We start from the raw sequence: 25,933 nt of genomic DNA on the forward strand, positions 1-25,933 counted from the left end.
TGAGAGACCCTGACTCAAAAATTAAGGTGGACAGTGTCTGAAGAAGACACCACCACAACCTCTGGCCTCCACATACATGAACATATATACATGAACATATACATACACACACACACAAAGAAAACCCCTTCCAGCATGAGACATGTTGCCATGAGCCTCTCCCTCTCCATGTCACACAGCATCCTAAGCAAGACTCAGTCCAACCTTGAGAGCCCAGAGTAGAAACTCCACACCAAACTCTTAGTCACGGTCACACAGGGCTCCATGCTCATTCCCACTACGTGTCTGGATTTGAGCCACATGGATGGGGTACCCAGAAGCCCAGTTTTTATCCATGGCCCTCCTAGTCCACTCCAGCAAAACAGAAAGACTGGATCACCCAAATGGCCCAAATTGACTTTTCTGGTCCCATCCTCTTCCTCGACCCAAAGCAGCAACAACAAAAACCAACTTCAGGCTTGACCAATTGTTCCCTCCCTGTGCCAATCAGAGCGCGGTTCATGGCAATCACGCAGCAGGGAGGGTTGTTCTTCTGGCTCATTCTGCAGACTCATTCAGAGGGCAGGTACTTTCCCACCACTGAGGCCTTGTTTGAGGCCAGTTTTAATACTCCCTGAGAGCTCCAGCCAATGCCACTGATCAAAACACACCAGCCTTCGTGGCCTGGGGAAGCCAAGGAGGCAAGGTCCCAGGATTGTCCCCAGAGGGCCACAGCCTGGAGCACCAGACCATCCTCTTGATTGAGGGTGACCTGAGTATTTCACAACCACATGACAGGGAGAAGGGCTAGGCCTCCAGATGTCAGGAGCCAGCAAGGAACAAAACCATCACTTACCTGGGGGACAGACGCACTCGGAGGGGGCTTCCCGAACTGTCCGGAGCTTGGCGACTCCATCCAACTTCTGAACCAAGAAGACAAAAAGTTGGGAGAGAAGATCAGTTGCAGAACAGGGAAGTGGAAAACTCCACCACGGTTCTGGTATTTTCCAGAACACGTCTTAAAGGTCATTAAATTCTACAGGCGGTTTTCTAATGGGAAGGAAAGCAATAACAACCACTGAACAATTCTGATTATGACTGATGAGTCCTCAACAGAAGGCGTCAGGTTTCTGCTGTGTTACACGTTCAAGCACAGTAGGAAAAGAAACCGAGGTGGCTGCCTGCCAGGCAAGAGAAGCAGGATGGAGGGCATACAGGAGAGGCTTTGGGGCAGGGGTAGATTAAAACTGACCCTTGTGGTAGCTCTCTGGCCCCCCAAGAACTGTCCTCTCCTCAGCCAGGAAGCTCCACAGAACCTTTCTCCCATCGTCTTGGGGTCCTGGCCTAATTCACTATGACATTTTCCTTTCTTCCTTCCCCAGGGATCCTTGGCCTAGATAATTCGGTTCAGTAGAATTTAACAAAAGTCTCCATGCATGCCCAGCCCTGTGCTGGACATGGGAGAGAAGAAAAGAAATGCCACAGAGATGGCATGCTACTGTGGTAACTCACAGGGACAGCTCTGGCGTGCTCGTGGCCTGATCTGACCTCCTAGCAAATCTTTGGTTGCTGGGGATTGAATTCAGAACCTCCTGCTGGCTAAGCACATGCTGCATCACTGAGCTACCCAGCCACAGGGCAACTTGTGGGGCCAGAATTAAAGTCGGTCCCCAGTGAGGCGATGGAAGCTTGGAAGAAGCTGGGGTTAGAGAAGAGCAACTGGCCCACCATCTCATCCCAGATGAGCCAGGGCTGAAGTCCCTAAGGATACAGAGGGCATTAACTCTTTTCTTTTTTTTGGAGCGGGGGGCGGTGGCGTGGCAACGGTAGTCAGGAACCCTAAAAGCGAACAAAGCCAACGTAGTAGTCTGCTAACTTGAGTTGTGTAGTGCACTTACCAGCGTTAGCATTGGTGTTTCCGGCTCAAACATAAAGATGTAAATTTAGGAGCTGGAGACATGGCTCAGGGGCTAGGAGCACTTGCTACTCTTATAGAGGACTGACATGGACCACCTGTAACTCCTGATCCAGGGGACCTGATGCCCTCTTCTGGCCTCCACAGACACCTATGCTCATCTTTGGTGCACACACTGAATGAACACAAGCACACACTGAAAACAAGTCTTTTTTTAAAGGGGGAGAAGTATTGTTTACTTATTTATATGTTTTTGAGGTGTTGGGGATAGAACCCAGACTGATACTAAAAATACATGCCTTACCACTGAAGGGTGCCTTTTCTACCTGAGAGGTAATTTTTTTTTTTTTTCTGAGACAGGGTTTCTCTGTGTAGCCCTGGCTATCCTGGAACTTGCTCTGTAGACAAATTGGCCTTGAATTTACAGAGATCCGCCTGCCTCTGCCTCTTGAGTGCTGGGATTAAAGGCGTGCGCCACCACCGCCCGGCTCTGAGAGGTAACTTTTAAGCACTGTGCTGCAGGAAGTGAAAGGGGACCAAGGGCTGGGAGGTAAGGTTCTCTGCTTGATCAAACAAAATCAAACTTCTGAGCCTTCTCTTGGGTCTGTTTTGTGCTTCCTTGTAAAATTCAGTGCTAGCCGTGAACCCTGCTAAGTCAATTTAGCAACCTGTTCCCTCACCCTAAGCTGTGGTATCTGACCACTCCAGAATCCTGGTGGGGTTCCTCATGTTCCATCAGCTTCAAGGTGATGTCTGCCCACTCTAACCTGTCTCCAGCAAAAGTCCTGTTTCTGTCTGCTGAGTTTAACCAGAGTTCCCCTTTGGTAATACTTGATCTACTGACCGCCCACAATGGTTCTTGGCTATAAAAGGACCCCCGCCTTTATGCTTTATTTAGAATTGATGCTGCCATGTAATGCTTTAACAAGGACCCCTTTTTGTGTGTTTTGGTGTTTGTGTCCGTGTGTGTGTGTGTGTGTGTGTGTGTGTGTGTGTGTGTGTGTGTGCGTGTGTGTGTGTGTGTTGCACATATGTGTGCATGTATAGAAACCAGAGGATAACATCACATATTTTTGCCTTAATTTTCTCATTGACACAACAGCTCAATATTTTGGTTAGACTGGCTGGCTGGGGAGCCTGAGGGACCTCCCTGCTTGGTGCTCAGTTAGAGGTGTGGGTGGTCACCCTAGACTCCTTAACACGGGATCCAGCCTCAGGTCCTCATGCTTTCATAGCAGGCTTTTCATCCAGCAGGCCATCTCTCCAGCCCCAAACCCTTTCTTCTCTAACAGTACCAAGTTGGGATGTCACTGAATACAGGACCCCAGCCAAGCCCAAGGTACCTCCGGCTGGAGCAGCCCAGGACCTATGGAGCAGTCTAGAACCTATTAGGAACACTCTCAGTGTTCTGGAAGGTCTCCTCAAGCCTCCTCCTCAGAAGGCTGAGCTGGAGCAGTTGAGGTTAAGGGCAAATAACAGCAAAGGAAAGGAAGGTGGCTGGGCAGGCCATGAACACCACACAGTGCCAGGCCAGCCAGGGAGCCCTCGAGTGTGGCAACTTTATCCTCAGCCCACCTCCCTGGCCTCCCAAGGCCCTCAGTCTGCCCCAGGAATCAGATCCTGGGTCTCTGGACATCAGACTCTCAGCTCCCTCTGGACCTCCACTTCTTCTCTAGTCTAGAGCAGCCAAGTTAGCCCCTGTGAGCCAGGCCCAACCTCCAGAAGCCCCTGTAGCTCCCACTCCTCAGCAGGAGACCTGCTTCAGGGACAGCAGCGAACATCAGCCTTCTCCCACCGCCAACCTTGCTAAGGGGCTGTGGCCTGTGTACCAGGACATCCCCTCCTCTCCCCACTGAATGGGGAGTGAGCCTGCCCAGAAACTGGAGGCCTGGGCAGGACCTCAGGACTCTCTTTCCCCAAAGTCTCTGCAAACACTATAGCAGTTTTCAAAAGGAGAGAATCCAGCCCTCTAGTCCACAGTGGTTCACTGTGCAAGAAGCTCTCAAAGCTAGACATGACAGCAGGAAGGCTTCCCTCATCCCCTTCCTAACAAAGCATACAATGTTGAAGATGAGCTTTTAATGGCACCTATCACACCTGGACTGCTCTCCTACAGGGCAAGAGCAGAGGGAGCGCACAATGACTTTAAAGCTATGCTCATCCTAAAATGAAAGCCCGAGTGGGAATTACACATGGGAAAAGAAACACTCCTGGCTAAGGCTACTAGGACTATCCCAGGCCACTGGGATTGAGTTTTCGTGTTGTGCTTTATTCTAGCTTCCTGCATGCACTCGCTTTTCTCAATGGCTCATGAACATGCAGTTTGATCTCTGACTTCTGCCCCTCCCTCCTTCCCTCTCTCAACTCCAGCCCCTCCCCATCCAGGAGTTTGGAAACACAGCTGAACTCCACAGGAAATGTTTGAGTTGGAAACTCAATCTCAAAATCTTTATGCTTTTTTTTTTCTTTTTAAATTTTAAGAGACTCTTCTTTTGTGTCCAGGCTTCTAAAATATGATTTAAAGGCCTCGACTCTTTCCATTCAATTATCTGGCGGCACCCCAGCATCTGCATACAATACGGTCCTGGGTTTCCAAGTGCAAACATGGCCTTCCTTGCAGAGCAAATAAAGGATGAATTTCTGAGAACAGACAAGAGGCTTTGGGAGTGTTCCTCTCCAGAAGCCCAGAGAAGGAGAACAGGGAGTTTGGAGGCAACTTACAAGGGGGAAAAATAAATAAGGGAAAAATCTCCATTTTCAACTGTCATCTGTTGGTAAGTTTATTAATAGCCCGTAAGAGCTCAAATCATCTGACCACATTCTCAAATGGTTTGAATGGATGAGAACCACAGGTCAGCACTCGCGTGCGCACACACCCACCCACCCACACCCCCACACACACACACACAAACAGTGAGTTGATGGCTCTGGAGAGATGGCTCATCGGTTAAGAACATGGACTGCTCTTTCAGAGGACCTGAGTTTGATTCCCAGTAACCATGTCAGGCAGCCACAACCACCTAGAACTCCAGCTCCGGGAACATTTGACTCCTCCAGCCTCTGCAGGTACCTGTATTCATCTGTACACACACACACACACACACACACACACACACACACACACTTTAAAATCATAAAAATAAATAATAAAAAAAAAGAATTGGCCGGGCGGTGGTGGCGAACGCCTTTAATCCCAGCACTCGGGAGGCAGAGCCAGGCGGATCTCTGTGAGTTCGAGGCCAGCCTGGGCTACCAAGTGAGTTCCAGGAAAGGCGCAAAGCTACACAGAGAAACCCTGTCTCGAAAAACCAAAAAAAAAAAAAAAAAAAAAAAGAATTGAGCTGAATGTGGCACACACCCATAGTTCCAGCTACTCTGCTCTCCTGGAGTATGAGGCTGGAGGATTATTTGAATTCAAGAATTGTAGGCCAGCCTGGACTACACAGTGAGACCCCAGTTCAAAGATAAAAAGAAAACAACAATAAAAGTATGCAATGATTTATTTCTGTGAAATGCTGTAAATGAAACCATAAAACATTTTGGCTGAAAATCCCTACTCGAGGGAATTTTCTCCAAAATAAACCCCAAGAAGTAAATCAACAAAAGCAAAAAAAGAAAAAAAAAAGTTATTTATGGGGAAGTCACTGGGCAGTGGGGATGGGTTAGAAAGAATGGAGATTCCCTTGATAAAACCATTACAGTCAGGAAACTGCATTAGGAAGAAGAATATAACAAGGAATCAGGTTTATAATATGACCCAAATACCATCCAAACAGACCCAACTGAGACTGCAGTGATGTGCTTATTTAAAGAGTTAATCCTGGGTCTGGGCAGATGGCTCAGCAGCACTTGGCATGTGAGGGTGAGGACTGGAGTCCAGATCACCACATAAATGCTGGGTGGACACAGCAGGTCACCTGTAACCTCAGTTCAAGGGAAGTGGAGAGGGCGGCTCCCCAGAGCAAGCGGAATAGCTAGGTTAGCTGAAGTGGCAAGCTGTGGATATATACATACAACATGCATACATAAAGTGGGGGCACCTGATGCCAATCTCTGGCTTCCACATGCATGAGAACATGTGAATACATGCATTGTGTGCCCACATACACAGATATGCACACCACTTACAGATACACAGACACAGACACACAGACACAGACACAGACAGACAGACAGACACACACACACACACACACACACACACACACACACACACACACACAAGTTATTCTAGGGATGTTCAGTAGTAGAATATTTATCTAGTATACGGTTTGATCCTCAACACCAGGGGGAAAAAATCAGCTGTTAGAAGTTCTGCGTTGCTCCGGTGTAGTCGTCTCAGAAGAATATAAAAACTTCAGAAGAAGCACAGGAGCCAAGAGGGACTTCTGAGACTGCCCTGTGGGGGCTTTTTTTGGGAGACTGGGTCTTACTATATAGCAATGTCAGCCTGGAACTTGATATGTAGATCAGGCTGGCCTAGAACTCACAAGAATCCACCTGCCTCTGTCCCCGAGTGTGGGATTAAAGGGTGTGCTACAATGCTCAGTCAATTTTTTTTTTTTTTTGAGACAGAATTTCGGATAATCCAGGCCTCAAAGTTTCTATGTAGCTGAGGATGACCTTGAACTCCTGATTCTCCTGCTTCTACCTCCCAACTGCTGGAATTACGGGCATGTTCCATCATAGTCAACTAAGGGCATTTTTTTTATTTATTTTTTTTATTTTTCATTTTTTTTTTTTAAACAACGATAGATGGTCCTGTCCTCTCCAGGACAGTCCACTGCAGGATGGGCCAAGGTAGAACACAGGTTCCACAAACCGCAGAACTTGGGACCGAACCCCACTACCACACATTCTCTGCCCTCCCTTCTCCCTCAAGAGGAAAGGTATACACAGGCCCCATCACTGTTAGCAGGAATCATAGGGTGCAGCATTTCCCCACCACTCCAAACAGAGAAGCCGCTGATGCTACTTAAGAGTTGCATGTAGCAGGCACTGTGCCAACAGCCCTCAGCTCTCCTGGTCATACCCATTTACAGATGGAAAATTGAGACTAGGAGGGAAGTGTCGGGTCTAGATCCAAATCTTAGTATCAACCAACTCCAAGCCAAAGCAAGATGACTTCTGTTTCCAAGCAATTTTCATGTCTCCCAAAAGCCAGGCCTTGGGAGCTGTGGGGCCAGTTCAGTTGATAAAATGCTTACTATGCAAGTGTGAGTACCTGAGTTCAATCCCCGGCATCCATATAAAAAGCTAGGTGCATTCCAAGTACATGCTTGCAAGGTAGTACTGGGAAAGCAGGGACAGGCAGGTTCCCAGAGCCTGTTGAGAAGGCAGCCTAGACAAATCACTGGACCCCAGGTCCCAGTGAGTGTCTCAAAAAACGAGATGGGGGGCTTCTGAGGAAGGACACCTGAGGTGGATCTCTGACCTCCATGTACATGTACATATGTGTGCATGCATGCGCACACACATGCACCTGAGTATATACACACACATACACACATGCCCCCCAAAACTATACTGATAGAAATCAGGTCTATGTTTGAGAAAGGTTGGCCGAGGGGAGGACACTGAGCACAGTTCACACAGGCTGCTGAGTCTGCTTGTATGGAACAAGGTGAATGTGATTATGTATTGGTCAAAAGCATGGGGCTGAACACTAGAGAGCGTGGACTTTAATGGTCGGACACCAACTACAACCAAAAGTCACCCGGGAAGCCAGAGAATCTGAAGGCGGAATGCAGGCAGTGACCAACGATTCTGACTATATTAACACTGCTCAGTGGTCCTCTCTCGTCTACAGGGATTTGTGCCATGAGCCTCAGTGGATGCCTAAAACTGCAAACACCACCAAATCCTATAGAAACAATAGTTTTCTGCACATACTTATACAGTTCACCAGATAGAAAAGAGACTCATAATAACTAACAATAGGACAATTGTAGCAATATACTGTAACAAAACATGTTAATATGGCTGTGCTCTCTCAGAACATCAGATGGTGCTGTCCAGTCATCCTTGTGATGCTACAGGACATGATACATTGCTCGTGTGATGAGTTGGCCAAGGAGAATGATACAGGCATTGTGACACAGAGTTAGGTTTCTAGTGACCTTCGGACGCTTCCTCAGGACAGTCGTGTGCGTCAGGGGATTCTAGGTCATCAAGCCATGGAAATGCCAGGTGGGTAGCACACACTGTGTAGATGCAGTGGAGGAAAGCATGATTCATATCCTAGAATCAGCAGGATGCTGTGAGGTTTCATCACTCAGAGCAGCGCGCAGATGAAAACCTAGGAGCAGTTTATTTCTGAAGTTATTCTTTTTTCTCATTATATTCAGACTGTCATTAGTCACAGGCAACTTGAATCACGGAAAGCAAGACCATGAGGAAAGGAGAATTATCGTATGTGAGGACCTTGGAGAAGGTGAGGGGTGTGGCTGGCACAAGCAACTTTGCAAACTGTAAAGACAGACGACATTACACATAAACCATGTGCTCTGGTTGGCTAAGCTGCTTCTCACAGGGTTGCGGATGAACAGCTCTGAAAGTGCTTTACATGCATATTAGAGCTGACAAAAAAAAAAGGGGGGGACATGAGCTCAGGGTAATGAGAGGCAGGTTTGTTCCCATCCAAGTAGGAAGCTATGAGCACACAAAGTGGGAAGCACCCGGTTCAGAGCCAAAGCCATCTCTGGGAGGGCATGTCCATCCCATGAGACCGTCACAGACATCTGCTGAGGGCCCATCTGGGGAGTGAGTAAAGCCCCAGGGAGCAGGAGTGGGTGAGGAAACTGCCTGGGGTCAGGAGAACTACTGGAAAGGACTGCAGGGAATAGCAGCTAGAAGACACTCAGGGAAGCAAAGGACACCATGTCCAGGAGCAGACTCCATAAAGCAACTCTCCAAAATACGCCACATCAGGCATCTAGAGGGTCCCGCCTCAGGAGGGGGGAACCAGCAATCTCAGGCTAGGTTGTGTGCCACAAGCGTTCCTGTAACATTGTAATGGGGCCAAAACATCCTCTCATCTAGTGACGTCATCACTACGATTACAGCACACACCTTACTCACGTGTTTGTGGTGATACTGATGTGAGCATGCCTACTGTGGCATGTGCAACACGTTATCAAAAGGCCACACTGAACCACTGTCCTATACCCACTCACATCTGTATGCACTCCCATGTTGTCATAACAATTAACTCACTATAATGGAAACAGCTACTTTCTTTCTTTTTGTGTTTTTTTTTTTTTTTTTTTTTTTTTTTTTTAGTTTTTTGTTTTTTGAGACAGGGTTTCTCTGTGTTGTTTTGGTGCCTCTCCTGGATCTCATTCTGTAGACCAGGCTGGCCTCAAACTCACAGAGAACTGCCTGGCTCTGCCTCCCAAGTGCTGGAATTAAAGGCGCTGCCACTGCCCAGGTCTTGTTTTTTTTTTGTTTTTGTTTTTCGAGACAGGGTTTCTCTGTGTAGCTTTGCGCCTGTCCTGGAACTCACTTGGTAGTCCAGGCTGGCCTCGAACTCACAGAGATCCGCCTGGCTCTGCCTCCCGAGTGCTGGGATTAAAGGCGTGCGCCACCACCGCCTGGCTTGTTTTGTTTTTTAAAGGTTATTTTTCCTTACTTGTTTTGAGACAGGATCTCTAGCCCATGCTGGCCTTGATGTCCCTCGGTAGCTAAGGATGACCTTGAACTTCCTGTCTTCCTGCCTCTGCCTCTCCAGAACTGGAATTACTGGCATGGTCAATGACGTTCAGTTTATGCAACGTTGGGGATTGTCTCGTGCATGCTTGGCAAGCACTCCTCAGAATGAGCTATGGGGCCAGGATGGCTCAGTAGGTAAAGGGATGTGCTGCCAAGCCTGATGACCTGAGTTTAGCCCTGGGACTCTCACATGGTAGAAGGAGTGAACTGACTGCAAAGAGTTTTCCTCTGACCTCCACACATGTGCCTTGGAACATGAACCCCCTCACACACAAACAGATACACACACACACACACACACACACACACACACACACACACACACACACAGATACACAGAGAGACCTCCCACAGCGACATGCACATGGACACACACACACACACACACTAAAATGTAATTTAAACAAACAACCATTGAGCTCTACTCTCAGCAACTAAAGCTGCATCTTGAGCTGACAGCAAAGCTCATGAATATTTATAGAAACTTTAAAACTCCGACAGTCAATAGAAATCACCACCAGGAAAATCGGGTCCAGGATGAGAAAAATCAATTAATCAAAACTCCACAACGGCCACAGATGTTGGAATTAGCACGGAGACACAAGACAACTCCTGCACCCGAGTGCATGTGTTCTAGAAGGGGAAACACCAAAGGCATTACAGAGGCCCAGATTAGAGATCTGGAGGTGAAAATGGCCGTGTCTGAGATGAAGAACATGGTGGAGGAATTAGTGGCAGATTAAGTGCAGAAGAGAAGACCCGTGAACCTGGAGATCATAGAGAGCATGCATTGAACACAGAACTTTATGGAAAAGGAAAAAAAGAGAAGAGAGGCAGGGGGCTATGGGGCTTCGGGAGGCTAACTACATGTACTGGAGCCACCCCAGGAGAAGACAGTAGAAAGAAAGCTGTGAAGAGGTAATGTTCAAGAACGTTTTCTAATTTGACGAAAGCTACAAACTCATTTATCCAAGAATCTCAATAGAACACAAGGATGGTGAGCAGTAAGAGCCGACAGCTGGGGGACTGCCAGGCGGCTCAGCAGGTGGGAACGTTTGCTAGAGGAGCCGGACTGCTTGCGTTTGCCCCTGGAGCCCGTGGTGGAAGGAGAGAACCGACTCCCAAAGGTTGTCCTCTGACCTCTGTAGGTGTGACATGAGAGGCACACCTGCACCACACACACACACACACCCCCACACCACACATGCACACACACACACCACACCACACCACACCACACCACACCACACCACACATGCACACACGTGTGCACATGCACACACATGTGCACATGCACACACGTGTACACATGCACACACACACACACACACACACACACACATGGTGGGGGCTTGTTAGCTAGGTGTGGTGATTCATGTTTGTAATCCCAGCATGTGAGAGACTGAGGCAGGAGGATTATCAGCATGAGCTAGAGTCATATCCTCTCTTGAAACAAAAACAAAATTACAACAAAATATATCATAATTAGACTGCTTAAAGTCAATAACAAAGAGAAAATCTTGGAAAGTATGGGGGGGAGGGGAGCGGGCAGATAAAATGTGGATATCAAAATTCTCACATACTGCCGGGTGGTGGTGGCGCACCCCTTTAACCCCGGCACTCAGAAGGCAGAGGCAGGTGGATCTCTGTGAGTTCAAGGCCAACCTAGCCTACAGAGCAAGTTCCAGGACAACCAAGGCAACACAGAGAGAACCTGTCTCAAAAAAACCAAAAAGAAGAAGGAGAAGGAGAAGGAGAAGGAGAAGGAGAAGGAGAAGGAGAAGAAGAAGAGGAGGAGGAGGAGGAGGAGGAGGAGGAGGAGGAGGAGGAGGAGGAGGAGGAAAATGTGAAGTGAAACAGCTCTGAACAATTCAGTAGTTTTTTTAAACCATGAGCCAGGGGTGGTAGGAGATGTTTAGAGTACCAGCACTCAGGAGGCCAGGTTCATTGCCACAAGTTTAAGTCCACTCCAGGCTACATAGAAAGTCCGAGGCCAACCTGGTTTAAAAAGTGGAAGTCCTGGCTGGACATGATGGCTCATGTCTAATCCTAGCACCCAGGCGAGCTGGAAGCCAGCCTGGGCTACCCATGAGTTGAGGCTAGCCTGAGCTATAGTGTAAGATCCTGTCTAAAAAAAAACAAAAAACAAAAAAAACCCACCAAAAACAATCCAACCAACCAACCAAACAACCAAACAAAAAACCCCAACCCCCCCAAAAAAAACCAAAACCAAAACAAAGGCCAGCAAGATGGCTCATTGAGGAAAGGTGTCAGCAGTCCAGCCTGACGGCCTGAGTTCAGTCCCCAGGACCTGCGAGGTGGAAGGACAGATGCCACTTCTGCAAGCTGTTCTTTGACTTCAGCATGCACAGCATGGCATGCACATGCACCCACATGCATCACACACACACTAAAGAAGTGTTTTTTTCAAAAAGAATGACAACTAATCAAAAGTAACAGAAATCCAGGGATTCCTGATGGGCTGGCAGAGGGATGGAAAGGAGAGACGCCAAGCAAGCATGAAGAAATTTGGAGGGCAACCGCTATAGGCAAGAACTTGATTGTTGGAAAGGTCCCAAGGGTGCAAATGTATCTAAATGTATCAAGTTGTACAATTTAACTAAGTGAACGTCCTTGTGGGTCAATCACGAACTAAGAAAAACAATGAAAAAGTTCCAGGTCCCCACTTGCCAAGGCCTGGGAGGTTTGGGGGGGCTGTGGGCAGGTGTCCAGGGCCAGTGAGCATCTCCCTGAACTTCAGATGCTCCCCACCCCCCAAGTACCAGGTAAAACCTCCCTGTAAGGGCAAACTCAAACTAGAGAGCCGCTAGCCTGGCCCAGGCATTTGGCAGGGGCTCCAGACTCTTCTGGAAGGAATGTGGGTTTAATCAGTGACTCCCATCAGCACGCCGAGGGACTCTCTTCCAAACCACATCAGCAGGCAGATTTCCTGAAGACTGCTTGTTTCAAAGTGCATGCTAATGTATTGAAAGGGGTGGTCTCCAAACAAAATCCAGTTCTTTGGGAATCCTCCATTGGCGTTCCTATTCATTCACTTTGAAGGGCACGCATCACTTCCCATTGGACCCACTGTGAGGGTTCCTCACATGGAACTGTCAGGAAGAATCCCTTCTGAGGCCCTCCTGCTGGATAGAGGGTTTTCACCACAGCTTTTGGCTGCTTGAGAGACCCCTCAGGCTGCTGGGAGACAGACAGGCTAAGCCTCCTCCACATGACAGCCAGGGTCTCTACAGTCTCAGGCCTGCTTGTCAGGCCCTGCCTAAATCCCTAAGCATCAGCTCTCCACTTCCAGCTCACCCCAGCATCTGCATCCAAGCAGGTGGGTTGCAGGTGGCTGAGGACAGCTGTGAATGTAGCTGAACACAAAACTATACAGTTTACTTAAAACATTGTAACGTGGGGAGGTATCCCAGTGGGTAACATGTTTGCCCTGCAAAGATGAAGACCAGGCTTTGACCCCCAGAACTCAAGAAAACCCAGGTGAGATGGGAATCCCAGCACTAGGGAGGAGACAGGAGGTCCCCGGGGCTTGAGGGCCAGCTGGGCTAACTAACTGAGGATCTCTAGGCTCAGGGGACACTTTGTCTTAACAAATAAGGTGAAGAGCTAGTGAGAAGACCCAGCGGGGAAAGGCGATGCTCCAGATTTGATGCTCAGCCCTAGATCCACATGAGAGAAGAAGAAAACCGATTTTGGCTAGTTATAAACAACCACATATAATTTACCCGCTCAGAGCCATCCTCCTGGCCCAAAATCTAATTTTAATTTTAAAAATATAACATAGAGAATGACCGAGGAAGAAAGGTGACATCAATCTCTGGCCTACACACACACACACACACACACACACACACACACACACACACACACGCACACACATACACACGCACGCACATGTGTGCGCACACACACCTCTACATGCATGCACACACGTAAAAACATAGGTGTTTCCTTGTAAATCTACCACACAGTTTAGGGGCATAACTTCTGTAGATGACACATCATGTCGCGATGTTTTGGGCCGAACACACCTGGTCATTCCCTTAGACACATCAAGCTTGAATTCGATGATGTCATGGGCTAACTGGTGCTCCTACCAACTTTCTATGATGAAGCCCTGATCCCAGCAGCTCAGAATGCACCTGTATTTGAAAATGGGGCTTTAGAGAGATAAGTGAGGTAAGATGAAGTGACCCAAGAAGTCAGTGTCCCAATAAGAGGGGACCGGCACACAGAGGCACACAGAGGGAAGCTGGCAGGCAGACACAGCAAGAACACGCCCATGTGGAAGCCAAGAGCAGCCTCAGAAGAAACCACCCTGTCAACACAGTGATGCCAGACTTCTAGCCGCCACAGTTGGGAGAAAACCCACTCCTGCTATTCAAGCCCCCAGTCTGTGTGGTGCTTTGTCATGCAGCTTAGCACACTAATGCCGACCAGGGCTCACAGACAACCCATCCTGACACCATTCTTCTTTCAGACTGCCACAGAACCTCTGAGGACTAAGAAAAAGAAGCAGCAAGGAGTCTGTGAGGACCAGGGAGCAGAGCCAAGTGAGTGTCCTCCACCTTGGGCCCCAGGGAATGGCTAATGAGGTCCCCCAAAGGTCTTCTGCGCTAGACATTAACAGTCCGGTAGCCATGATTCCAGGTTAGTAAGGCAGAGGTGGGGGTGTTAAGGGCCCCAGGCCTTCCCATCGCCTTGCTGGGGTACAACTAAGGAGAGCCCCCCTGCATCCCCACAGGGACCCAGTGAGGCGGATTCTGCAGCCTTTTTCCCAGCAGAGGAAGCTGGGGCCTAGAAAACTCAGCTCTGATTCCCACAAAGGAGCTATACGGAGCCCATTGTAGGAGGCTCACAGGGGAACCTGGGTGAAAAAGCTTCTAACAAAGACCACAGGCTAGACCAGTCCCATGTGGGCACATGATATTCGCTCTGCTGGATTCCTTTACAGCTCCCCACATGTGGGTTCATGCAGACCAACTCTCACACACCCACATATATGCACAAACTCTCACACCCATGCATGTGTGCACTTATGCACACATCCATGCACACACATGCAGACATATGGCCACACTCACATGCAAGCATGCACACTCACATACACAGTCACATGCATATAGTCACACATATAGGCATGTACTCAATAATACACACACCCACATGCATGAATGCATATGGTCACATACAGGCACACACTCATACACATGCTGGTACATATACACACACTCAGGTACACATACACAAACACACACTCATGAGCACACCTGCACACACACTGCTTGCTCTTTTACGTCATGTCATGTTCTCACATGCTACTGCCCCACGGCCACCACGGGATTGCTCTTTATGGACCACACCACAACGTGGGTCTGAAGATAGGACGTTGTGGCCAAGGCCTTCCCCCTACAAAAGGTAACTACACAGATGCACGGACCCCCACCTTCTTTGTGGAGTGCTTTCCCCAGAGGACCAAACTTGAGTCAATTTTATTTAATTTTTTTTAACCGGACTACATTTTAATTGCTTTATGATTTGTTTCACAACTCAAAAAGTTGGAAATGAATTCCACTTTGGCTGTTCACACTGCCCATGTGAAAGCACCCCCACCCTGGCCCCCTCGGCCCAGATTTCCTGGCTACATCAGGGAAATGAATTCTCTCATTTACAAATGTGAACTGAAGCAGATGTGTGAAGCCTGTGGTTCTCCAGGTTTATCACGAGCACCCAGGCATGTGTGTGCTGCACTGTGCAGCCACAGAGCCAGGCTAACGGATCAATCACAGCAAATGCACTCGGTCCAACGCCCGTCACAATGACAAATGCAGTTACTTCCGTGAGCACTTTGGCTTTTCTTTTTGGTCATAAATACGATTTTTTAATTACGTGGGACGTCTCTCCTTCTGCACAAATGAGAAACCCAGAAAAATGGGGTCATGAGGTCAGTTCTGTGTTTGCTTTCTACTACCAAGCAACGAGTCTCAGCCCTGGGGACTCAAAACCTAAAGGTGTGATATATATATTTGCATTGTATGGCTTTAATAAGATAGCAGAATCACAGTGTTAAGGGAGTTGGTATTGTACTTTGCTTTGTTTGGGGCATTTTGAGTAAAAGCCTCACTGTGAATTCATACACGTGAATCCATCTGCCCTTAAACTGGTGACCATGCTGCCTCAGCCTCCTGAGTGCTGGGATTACAGGCATGCACTGCTATGCCCAGCTAAAGGATCATAAGGTCAGCTATGTAACCTTGAGACTCCTCCAATTAGCCAACAGGCCTATCCAGCCATTCCTTCTAGGCTCAATAAAGAAAGCATTTTGGAGAGAAGAGTGCCCTTAGAGTGCTCACAATGCACAGAGCGCTTCCCACTCCACTCCCACGGAAACCATGCCAGGCAGGCACTACAAACCCTGCTTAACAGATGAGCAAACTGAAGTTAGAAAAACAGTCAGTTACCAGAAGTCACCAAGCTGGGAAACGGCAGAGCTGGGATGAGAACCTGGGTCTGCTCAAGGCTAACGTCTTCCATACATCCGTCACTTACAGATGGTTGCAAGGCTGTGTACCCTGGCAGAAGAGGCTGCTGTCCCTGCTACTCCGCACTCAATAGTGCCCCCCCGCCAAGGCTGGGCACGGGGCTGGGAAAAGGGCATAGGGCAAGAGGGCTGGGGAATGGGTTCAGAAGTACGCCCTTAGATGTTCTGATGTCACTGTTCCTCTCGGGGACAGTGACTCCCTCCTCACAAACGGTAGGAGCAAAGGCCACTGGAGACATGAGTGAGAAGCTGGAGGCCATACATGCGAAACTATCCACTCAGGTGGGCATATAAAAAGGGCTAAAGTGTAGTCCAGTGGTGGAGTGATTGCCCATAATGAGAGAAGCCTCAGTTCCATCTCCAGCAGGGCAAGGAAGGCGTGGCTTGCTGGGGGCGGTGTCCCTCAGTTGTCTTTCTCTAGGCCATACACTGCCGTGACTTTCTTTAAACTCCATCTGTAAACCTAGTTCTCTCCCCAGTGGTTCGTGCTAAGTCCTAAAATATGTTTCTGGACATGATGAAGGGATGTTTTTCTGAATGCTTGTGTCAACAATTACAGATTAAAGTTGGAGCTGACAAGATGGCTCAGTGGTTAAAGGCACTCGTAGCCAAGTCTGGCCACATGAGTTCAATCCCTGCAACCCACTTCCCAAAGAGTGGGGGACAAAAATCAACAACTCCCTTGGGCTGTCCTCTGACCTCCACGTGTATCCCACACATGATAAATAAATAAGCAAATAAGCATAAACATAAAAATAAAGATTAATTCTGATTCTGCACATGGGACAAGCAAGGACTGGAGACTGTGTATGGACACTGGAAAACTTTTCCAGACTGAGTTAACTTTGATCTGCATAATTAGAAGTCAAGCATAGACTAGGCCTTGGTGCCTGGCACTGCCACACATCATTTAAAAAGGTCTCTGTCACCTTCCACCACAGCGCCCGACTCTGGGAAGAAATCTTTGTGTTTTTTTTTCATCTCTCTTGTTAAGGGCCTCTTTTTGCTTTTTAGTGGGGACAAGCACAAAGAAAGGACATGAAACCAACTCTGCCCACCAGGAAGCTGGAGGCAAGACTTCACGATGGAGCAAGAGCGTCAGAGGCTCACGAGAGGACAGGGTAACTGAATGCTAAAACAAGGACGGGGGGTGGGGGTGAAGCTCCGTGGTTGTCCTGGTTTTGCTCTTTGGTGCTGTGTTAACCGGGGGAGGGGAGGGTTTTTCACTTGGCTTATGAGTCACAGTCTAGCATTGAGGGAAGTCGAGGCAGGAACCCGGAGGTTGGAACTGGAGCCAAGGTCATGCAATAATATTGCTTACTAACTTGTTCAGCCTACTTTTCATACCACCCAGGACCACCTGCCCAGGTGTGGGCCCTCCCACGTCAACCACCGATCAAGAATACACCCTATAGACTCGCCCACAGGCCAATCTGATGGAGTTAATTCCTCAACTTGAGGGTCTCTCTTCTCAGGTGACCCTAGTATGTGTCAAGTTGACAAAAACTGAGCAACACAGTGATAAAGTACCAACCATTCCCAAGGCCCTAGCACCCAAATCAATAACTAATAAGATAAATGAAAACAAAACCCTTCCAAGGCCCTAAGGACATCTTCCTCATCTAGTCACCCTACATCCCAAAGAACGGACACTGATATACAGAATTTCCTCACAGAACTGTGTCCCTGCCCATGCCAAAAATAACGTGGAGGAGGCCTCACCCTACATACCATGTGGAGGCCTCACCCTACACACCATGTGGATAGTTAGGTGCACATTTTCTGGGACACAATGTAGCCATTAAACAAGACCACAAAGCGGCTGGAGAGATAGCTCAGCAGTTAAGGTCACTGGTTGCTCTCCCAGAGGACTGAGGTTTGATTCCCAGTATCCATACGGTGTCTCCCAACCACTTGTATCTCTAGTCCTAGGATATCCAGCGCCCTCTTCTGGCATCTGTAGGCACTGTATGCATGAGGTACACAGACAGACGTGCAGGTAGAACACCCATACATGTAAAATAAAAGTAAAGGTTAGCCGGGCGGTGGTGGTGCACATCTTTAATCCCAGAACTTGGGAGGCAGAGGCAGGTGGATCTCTGTGTGAGGTCAGCCTGGCCTACAGAGTGAGTTCCAGGACAGACAGGAACACACACAGAGAAACTGTCTCAAAAAAACAAAACAAAACAAAATAAAACCGCAACAGAACAATCCCCAAAAGGTTAAAAAAATTAATGACCATAAAGATGATATGTTATCTAGAAAAATATTGATGTAAAGTTCAAAAGCATAAAAGTGAGTTATAAATGGCATGTGCTCCATGCTTTAAATGAACTAAACGCCAGTCTCTCCATGGAGGAGAATTGTGAGGGGTTATGTAAAAAAAGCACACAGCTCCTCTGTCAGGGTGAAGAGTGATCATTACCAGAAAGGTGGCCTGTTTTGAATTAAGATCTTTTAGAGCCAGGTGCAATGGTATCATTTATAACACCAGCATTTGGGAAGTAGAGGCAGGCTGAGCAGGTGTCCAAAGCCAGCCCAGGCTACATAGTGAGAGCCTGTCTCAAAGACGGAAAAGTATACCCGAGGGTAAGGGGTTAGGATAGCTCAGTAGTAGAATGGGTGCCTAGCATACAGAAGACTGGAGTTTGAACACTGCAAAAAAAGAAAAGAAAAGAAAGAAGATAATTTGGGGGAAAGATAGCTGTGTTTGTGTGATTATTCCCTGATATGCTCAGCCCTCCCTCCATATCTGAAGTTCTGTATTTGCTGGTTTAAGGAACTGCGGATCAAAATCTCCGGCTCAGCAGGTAGAGGAGCTTGCCGCAAAATCTGGTGACCAGGGTTCGAGCTGATCCACAGAATCGCATGTTCTTGTTTGTTTTCTGTTGCTGTGGTGAAACACCCTGGCAAAAAGCAGCTTAGGGAAGAAAGTGTTTATCCTACCTTACTTTTCAGGCTCTAGTCCATTCCTTTGGGCAAGTCTAATTGTATGGAACTTCAAACAGCTAGTAACAGCACATCCACAGTCAAGACCAGAGAGAGATGAACCATGCACGCCTTGTGCTTAGCCGGCCTTTTCTAGCTCTACTCTTAGCCCAGGGCCCCAAATCAAGGAATGGCGCCACCCACTTTCAGGCTGGATCTTTCCACATCGGTTATAATCCTCTACAGACATGTCCAGCATGGAGACTCTCTTCCTGGGTGATTTTAGGTTGTATCAAATTGGCAATTAAACAAACCACCACGTCATGTAAAGCTGAAGGAGAGAACTGGCTCCACGACCTCTGACTCTGACCTCTGACCTCCACATATAGGATCCGCCCCCCCCCCCCCACCTCACAATAATAACTAAACACCACTAGGGGAACGCTACAGCTGTACCAAATGTGCGCAGGCTTCTTTTTCTCTTGCCTAAAATACTGAACAATACATGATGTCAACTGCTTACCTCCTATTAGGAGTTGTGAGGGATTTCAAGACGATTTGAAGTGCGATGAAGGATCTGAGAAGGTTACATGCAAATACCATGCCACCTTACATGAAGGGCTCCAGCATCAGGGGGGTTGGTATCCAGGGGTCCTGAATCCCACAGCCACAGAGGGTGACGGCCTCCGTCAAAGTACTATTAAAGGATGTCACAGTGGAAAGAACCAGAGGGCTGAGGCCACGTTAGCATGAAAAAAGCAGGTCTGGTTTTAGGGGGCCTCAGCTCTCCCCCACATTTGGTAGAGCCTCGTGAAGCAGGTTAAGAATATTTAGAGAAGAGAGAGAAACTTGTGGAAGCCTGGGATGAGGAACAGGCTTCTCTGAGGGTAGAATGCAGTATGCCATGGAGGGGACAGAATAATGGGTAAGGCCTAGTCATAACATGAAGGCTTGGAAGAGAAAAAGAGAGACAGGGGGATCCTTTCTAAAGTCCTCTTCAAAGACATGTTCCATTGACCTAACTTCCCTCCATTAGACCCTATCTCCTTAAAGGTCCCACCAGCTCCTAATAGCACCACAGGGCGGGGGCCAAGGCTTCTACAGATGGACCTTGGGGGGCATTCAAGATCAGACCTATGACACGCACTATCCTGCAAGTGATGTCTGGTCACCCTGGCCTGTTCTCAGCAAGAATCCTGCCAGTCAGTTGGACAAGAGCTCCTTTGCTATGACCTTCCACTTAGTCATTTTCTACTCATTGCCTGCTGTCCGGCTCCTCAACTCTACCCTGCTACTTCCTAGTGCAGGACTCAAGAGGCCAGTCTCTGCAAAATCCAATATGGCGGCCTCTAACTGCTCACGGTAACCCTGAATAGAAGTGGCCTTGCTGCCCACTAACAAGGGGCTATGAGTCATCCATTATGCCAAGCAAGGGTCATGGGACAGCTTCTCTGTGACAGAGTGCCTGTACAGACTTCTCTCTCCTGCCCCATGTCTGTGGACCAGCATGGGCCCAAGCCCTACCTCCATATTCAGAGGACTAAGGGACTGGCAGCCACCCTGGTCACACAGCAGTGAGCAGAGCTTGCCTCTTACTCCGCACCATGGACATTTTCTTCTTCCAAACCTAGGCCTCCTGAATCAGTGCTAGGTAAGGCACCTCACTCATACTGGCCCCCAGCCTTCAGGCTACTACCCAAAGATTCCTTAAGCAGTCAGAGAGGAGCTGGGTCTCCCTCATGAGACCACCTCCTGAGAAGATGACTTGGGCGTAGGCACCTACCCTAGGCTGAAACTCTAACATAAAGGGGGCTGGCAAGATGGCTCATCGGGTAAAGGAGATTATCACTAAGCCGGACAACCTGAGTTAGATTCCCAGAGCCCACAAGGTGGAGGGAAATGATTTTCTGACATCTGGAAGTTATTTTCTGACATCTACAAATGCACTGTAGTGTGTGCATGCACGCACACACAAAGCATACACACTGAATGAATGAATGAATGAATGAATGAATGAATGAATGAATGAAATAAAAACAAACAAATGCACAAACCTTCCTTTGGCTAATTTTCAAGCCAACAAGGTTGAATTTCTTTATATCATAACTCCAATCTCCCTCTCTCTACAGATTATTCTTTGAGATATCCTCTACTTCTGCATCCTTCAGGCCATATATACACGTGCACACACACACACACACACACACACACACACACACACACACACACACACACTGGAATCTGGCTGACTAGAGCGGTGCTCTGCTGGGCTCAGTGTCCCACACAAATAATCCCATTGATGGATACTGTTCATTTATAGTGGATTCTCAGAATGAATTAGGGAATTTCTGTCAGTACTGCAGCAGAAAAGAAACTCTAATGCTATGAGTATGAATTTGTTGCTTCTAGAAGCTTCCCTGGCATCTCCTGAAGACATTGAGGACATCCTTAAGAAATATGGAACCAACTGAAACCCCAGATCAAGATGCCAGCAGCTGTGCCTGAGCAGATACGCACTCCAACTTCTAGGATATTCAAACCATGAAGCCTTTTGGAATCTGAGTCCCCTGCAGTGGAGAGGGGCTCTGTTACATTGTCTGAAGGTACAGGACTCAAAAGATATAGAAAGGTTGACTTAAATACCATGCTAGTGTGGTATAGTGGCACACACCTGCAACCTCAGGACTTGAGAGGTAGAGGCAGGAGGATCAAGATTTCAGGGCCATCCTTGGCTACCTAGTGTGTATGATAGTTAATACTGTTAACTTGCCAAAATGTAGACTCACAGAAGGGACACGTCTCCAGACAAGTCTGTGAAGGATTATCAAGACTAGGTTAACCCAAAGTGAAGGTAGCCCCAGGTCATAGACTGGGATCCTGGACTGCAAAATAAGGAGAAAGCAAACGGAGTGCCAGTGTTCCTCTCTGTCTGCATCGTGACTGCAGATGCAGCATGATCAGACAAATACATAGAAAGATCATTCTTAGTAAAGGAAAAGGGGACAGATACCCTGTCGTGGGGACCATGACCTTCTCTGCTGCAGGATTCAGAGCCCACATTGAAATATGTTTGCAGAGATCTCTGGCTTGGGAAGCAGGACTGAGAGGAGCAGAGCTGCCTGGGCCCACTGAGCAGGGACAGGCGCAGCACACACATCAGATCTCAGTGCTCAGATCAGCTGGACCAGCTGCCTCCACCTGCAGTCACTTCCATTTCTGGCGGTGATGTGAAGTGATACCTTTCTCGGCAAACGCTGGGAACAGAGAGTTAGAGCACTTCAGCACGACAGTCCAGTCAAGGGTTAAAGACACCCCCCAAGGGCCTATGTGTCCAAAGCTTGCTCCTCCGTATGGCCGTGTTAAGAAATAGGACTTTAAGAGGTGGGGCCTAGTGGGAGTCCTTAAGTCGTTGGAGATGGTGCCCTTGGAAGGGATTAAGGTATCACGCTGGACCTCTGAGTTAGTTGAGAGAGGGTTGTTGTAAGAACCCATCTGTGCTCTGGCTTCATCTCTCCCTTTTGTCTTGGCTCTTCTGTACTACATCTGACATGATATGATGTCACCAGGAGCCCCCACCAAAGCAAGTGTCATGCTCTTTGGACTTTCTACCTCCATAGCAATGAACTCAATAAACCTTTTCTCTTTATAAATGGCCAAGCCTCTGATGCTTTGTTATGCTAACAGAAAATGCAACAGACTAATGCAACTGCAGAGAATGGGATCGCACCAGGAAGAACTCAAACACACGAGTGTTCCCTTCAACTTTGGTTGGACAAGAGCTGAATATGGGCAGCAAGTTCCCAAGGCACAACAGGTTTGTCACTGGAGATGGGTCCTAAGTGTGGTGCTTGGGAAACACGGAGCGGAAGGAGAATATGGTTGTGGAAACCGTGAGAAGCTAGCATAGCACAGCACTACCCCTGTGCTCCAAAGTGGCATCAGCAACAGTAAGCACCTGGCTGACATTGCTGGGCACTCCCCAAGTTGTCTTCCTTCCCAACAACGCCTCGATTCTATTCCCGTGGCAAGGTGCCCAGCCCCAGAGGATGAATGCAGATTGGCTGAAGCCCCCCAGTTGGCAGCTCATTACCTTCATCATTGAAAGGGTGGCCATGGTCATGTGACCTAATTCTGGCTGACAGCTACAAGGGAATTGTGCTGTAAGAAGCCTCCAGCATTTCCCCCAGGTTTAAACACTAGGGGGAAGCTCAGGAGGGTAGCCCTTTCTCTTCCATCCCCTACCTTAGCTTTTTGGTGCCAAGGGAGTTTCAGATCAGGGCCCTGGAAAAGTAGAGAACTGCCAGCACAATCTGGCACCAAGGATGAGTGCCATGAACTGCCCAAGTTCGCTGTATTCCAGGCTTCTCTTACTATACGAGCTAATCCAATGCTGCCATTGGATCATCACAATTAAGCAGCCACATCAGGCATCCCATTACCTGCCATCTAAAGCATATACTCTTAGGCATGGTGATGCATGCTCATAATCCCAGCACTGAGGAGGCTGAGGCAGGAGGACTACAAATTTGAAGTCAGCCTAGGCTACATAGTGAATTCAAAGTCAGTCTGGGCTATGTAATGAGACCTTGTCTGACGACTGGCCTGTTTTTCATTATTATAATCAAATACTAGAGACCGGATATTTTATAAAGAAAAGAGATTTAGCACACTCTTGTAAACCGAAAGTGCAAGATCAGGCAGCCTCTTTCTTTTTGCCTCTGGTCATGACCCATTGGCAGATGGTATGATGGCAGGAAGGGAGAGGAAGAGAGAGAAGCAGAGGATGAAAGGGGAGACAATGAATCACAGTACCATCAGGAAGTCAGAACAGGAGGGCATTCTATAATCTAAAGGTCGGCATGTCTAAGACTGACCTAAGAACGTCACCTGGGCTCTCCCACCTCTTAGAGTCCCGCGCCACCTTCCAGCATTGGCATCCTGGCAACTAGGCTCTCAGTGCACGAACCTCTGGGGGAGATCTCGAGCGACATCCTAACCCTAGCATCAACCAGGAGTGGCCTCTGCCTCAGCCTGCTTGCCTCTCATTACACGTGCCATTAGAAAAAGGAGGCTAAGGAGCAAGAAGCTGAAGAAGTCGGATGAAAGCGTATATATGTCGGGGCCAGATCTCAAACTCCCTTCTTGGGATGAACACCATGTGCAGCATTGTCCTGCTTGGTTCCATGGTAGCATTCAGTCAGCTTCCAGAGCACCTCAATCCCCTTTCAGGAGCGCCCCCCCCCCATCTTCAAAGTCAGCCTGGAAATGACCAATCCAACAACTCTAAAGTGTCTTTGGAGAGAACACCCCACACAGTTGGCTTCTTCTAAACACATTGCTATTATTATGAAGCTCTCCCAAATGGCAGCATTTAAAAAAAAAAGTTTTAAAGGCAAAGGAAACAGCAGAAAGAGAAAGTAAGTGTGCCAGAAAGTAATTGGAAGGAAACTTCTTTTTTTCCAGGGGGTGGGGGTGAGGGGGGTTGTTAGGAGCCAGGAAATGTCAAGGAAACAAATCAGAGTTGATTTATATTCCATTTCTAGGCATCTTTATTAACAGAAACTCCACAGAGCAGCCCTACAAGCCGACTACCAGAGACCCCACAGAGCATCCCCGAGGCTGAGAAAGTCACACTGGATTCTGGATTTGACAGTAACACAACCAAATACATAGGAAGGAAAGTACTTGAGTGTTATCCAGCTTTCTGGGCTTTCCTTGTTTTCAAACTGGTCTGGACAATAGAAGGCCAAGAGCCAACAATAAATCCACTCTAAGCTGGAAAGGGCCTCCTCTGAACACAACCAAATATTGCTTTAATCCTTTGCATTACGTTTTTCACTGCAGTATGAAAGCTATGCGCTCTGAATTCTCAGCTTCTGCAACACTGTGGCTAGAGGTGTGATTGCTGAGCTGGTGATTAATTGGGCAGTTACTTAAGGCCCTTTCAAAGCAGAATAGGAGATGTTTGGTTTTGCATGAATATTTTTAGATCCTACTAAAGATACTGCCTTTAATGGCTCTTGCTTAGAAATCTTGTTTTGATATTCTGAAAGTCCTTTCTTTCCCATATGTACTGCAGGAAGAGTCCTTCGATAATCACGACAGAACATGAATATTCCTTCTGGAGCTATGTTATCAGGCACATCAGCCGGCCCCAGAAAAACTGATGTCATGGTTCTGTTCCCAAGGGAACAGGGACAGTGGGTCCCCTATAAACAGTGGCTTTTGTTGACTCATTTCTTTCCCCCCTGACATTAAACTTGTGTGTGGTTGGCAAGAATTTCTTTTTTTAAAATTTGGACATGGTTTCTGCCTCGGATCCTCTACACACGACTTTATTGGTTAAAGAGCAAGCAACAGGCACTTGTTTATACACAGCTACTTCAGCGGTGACTTAAAAAGGGGCTTCCCAGGGAGCAAAGCAAGCTAGGAGACATGCTGAATCCAAGCATCCTTTCCCTAGAGATGTTCAGTTCGATAAGTGTTTATCCTCCATACCGAATGGTTAGAAAAACTATCTACACATTGAGGTCTAGCCAACTGTGGGCTCCCCATAAAGTGCCTCCCAAGATCTCCCATCCTGATCAGTGTGTGCATTCCCCACCCAGAAACATTTAACAAGCAGCAGGAACCGAACGGCACTCAGGAAGAGTGGGGCCTTGTCACTAGAGACAGAGAGACCCGCAGCAGAAAACAACCCTGAAGTGTTGGAGCTGGGTCGTCTCTGACTCTTCCCGGAAGGAAAAGGAGCCCGTCTACACTCCAATCCCCACAGTCTACACTTGGAGCATCACAGTGCCTCAGAACATGGATACATAGCCACAGCACCATGTGTTGAA

At 47.9% G+C, this 25,933-nt stretch overlaps 1 protein-coding gene across 1 annotated transcript in view; it reads right to left on the minus strand.

Annotated features, from left to right (window-relative positions):
- Window positions 1-25,933, minus strand: part of Col23a1 (collagen type XXIII alpha 1 chain) — a 307,202-nt gene that overhangs the window by 278,480 nt on the left and 2,789 nt on the right. Inside the window, exon 2 of the mRNA XM_052757961.1 lies at window positions 836-902. Coding sequence (XP_052613921.1) covers window positions 836-902 — 67 coding nt within the window. The remainder of the gene's footprint in view (window positions 1-835; window positions 903-25,933) is intronic.

This window comes from Peromyscus californicus, unplaced genomic scaffold (assembly GCF_007827085.1).
Source record: "Peromyscus californicus insignis strain IS unplaced genomic scaffold, ASM782708v3 Scaffold_3__1_contigs__length_106647218, whole genome shotgun sequence".
In the NCBI taxonomy this organism is placed as follows: domain Eukaryota; kingdom Metazoa; phylum Chordata; class Mammalia; order Rodentia; family Cricetidae; genus Peromyscus; species Peromyscus californicus.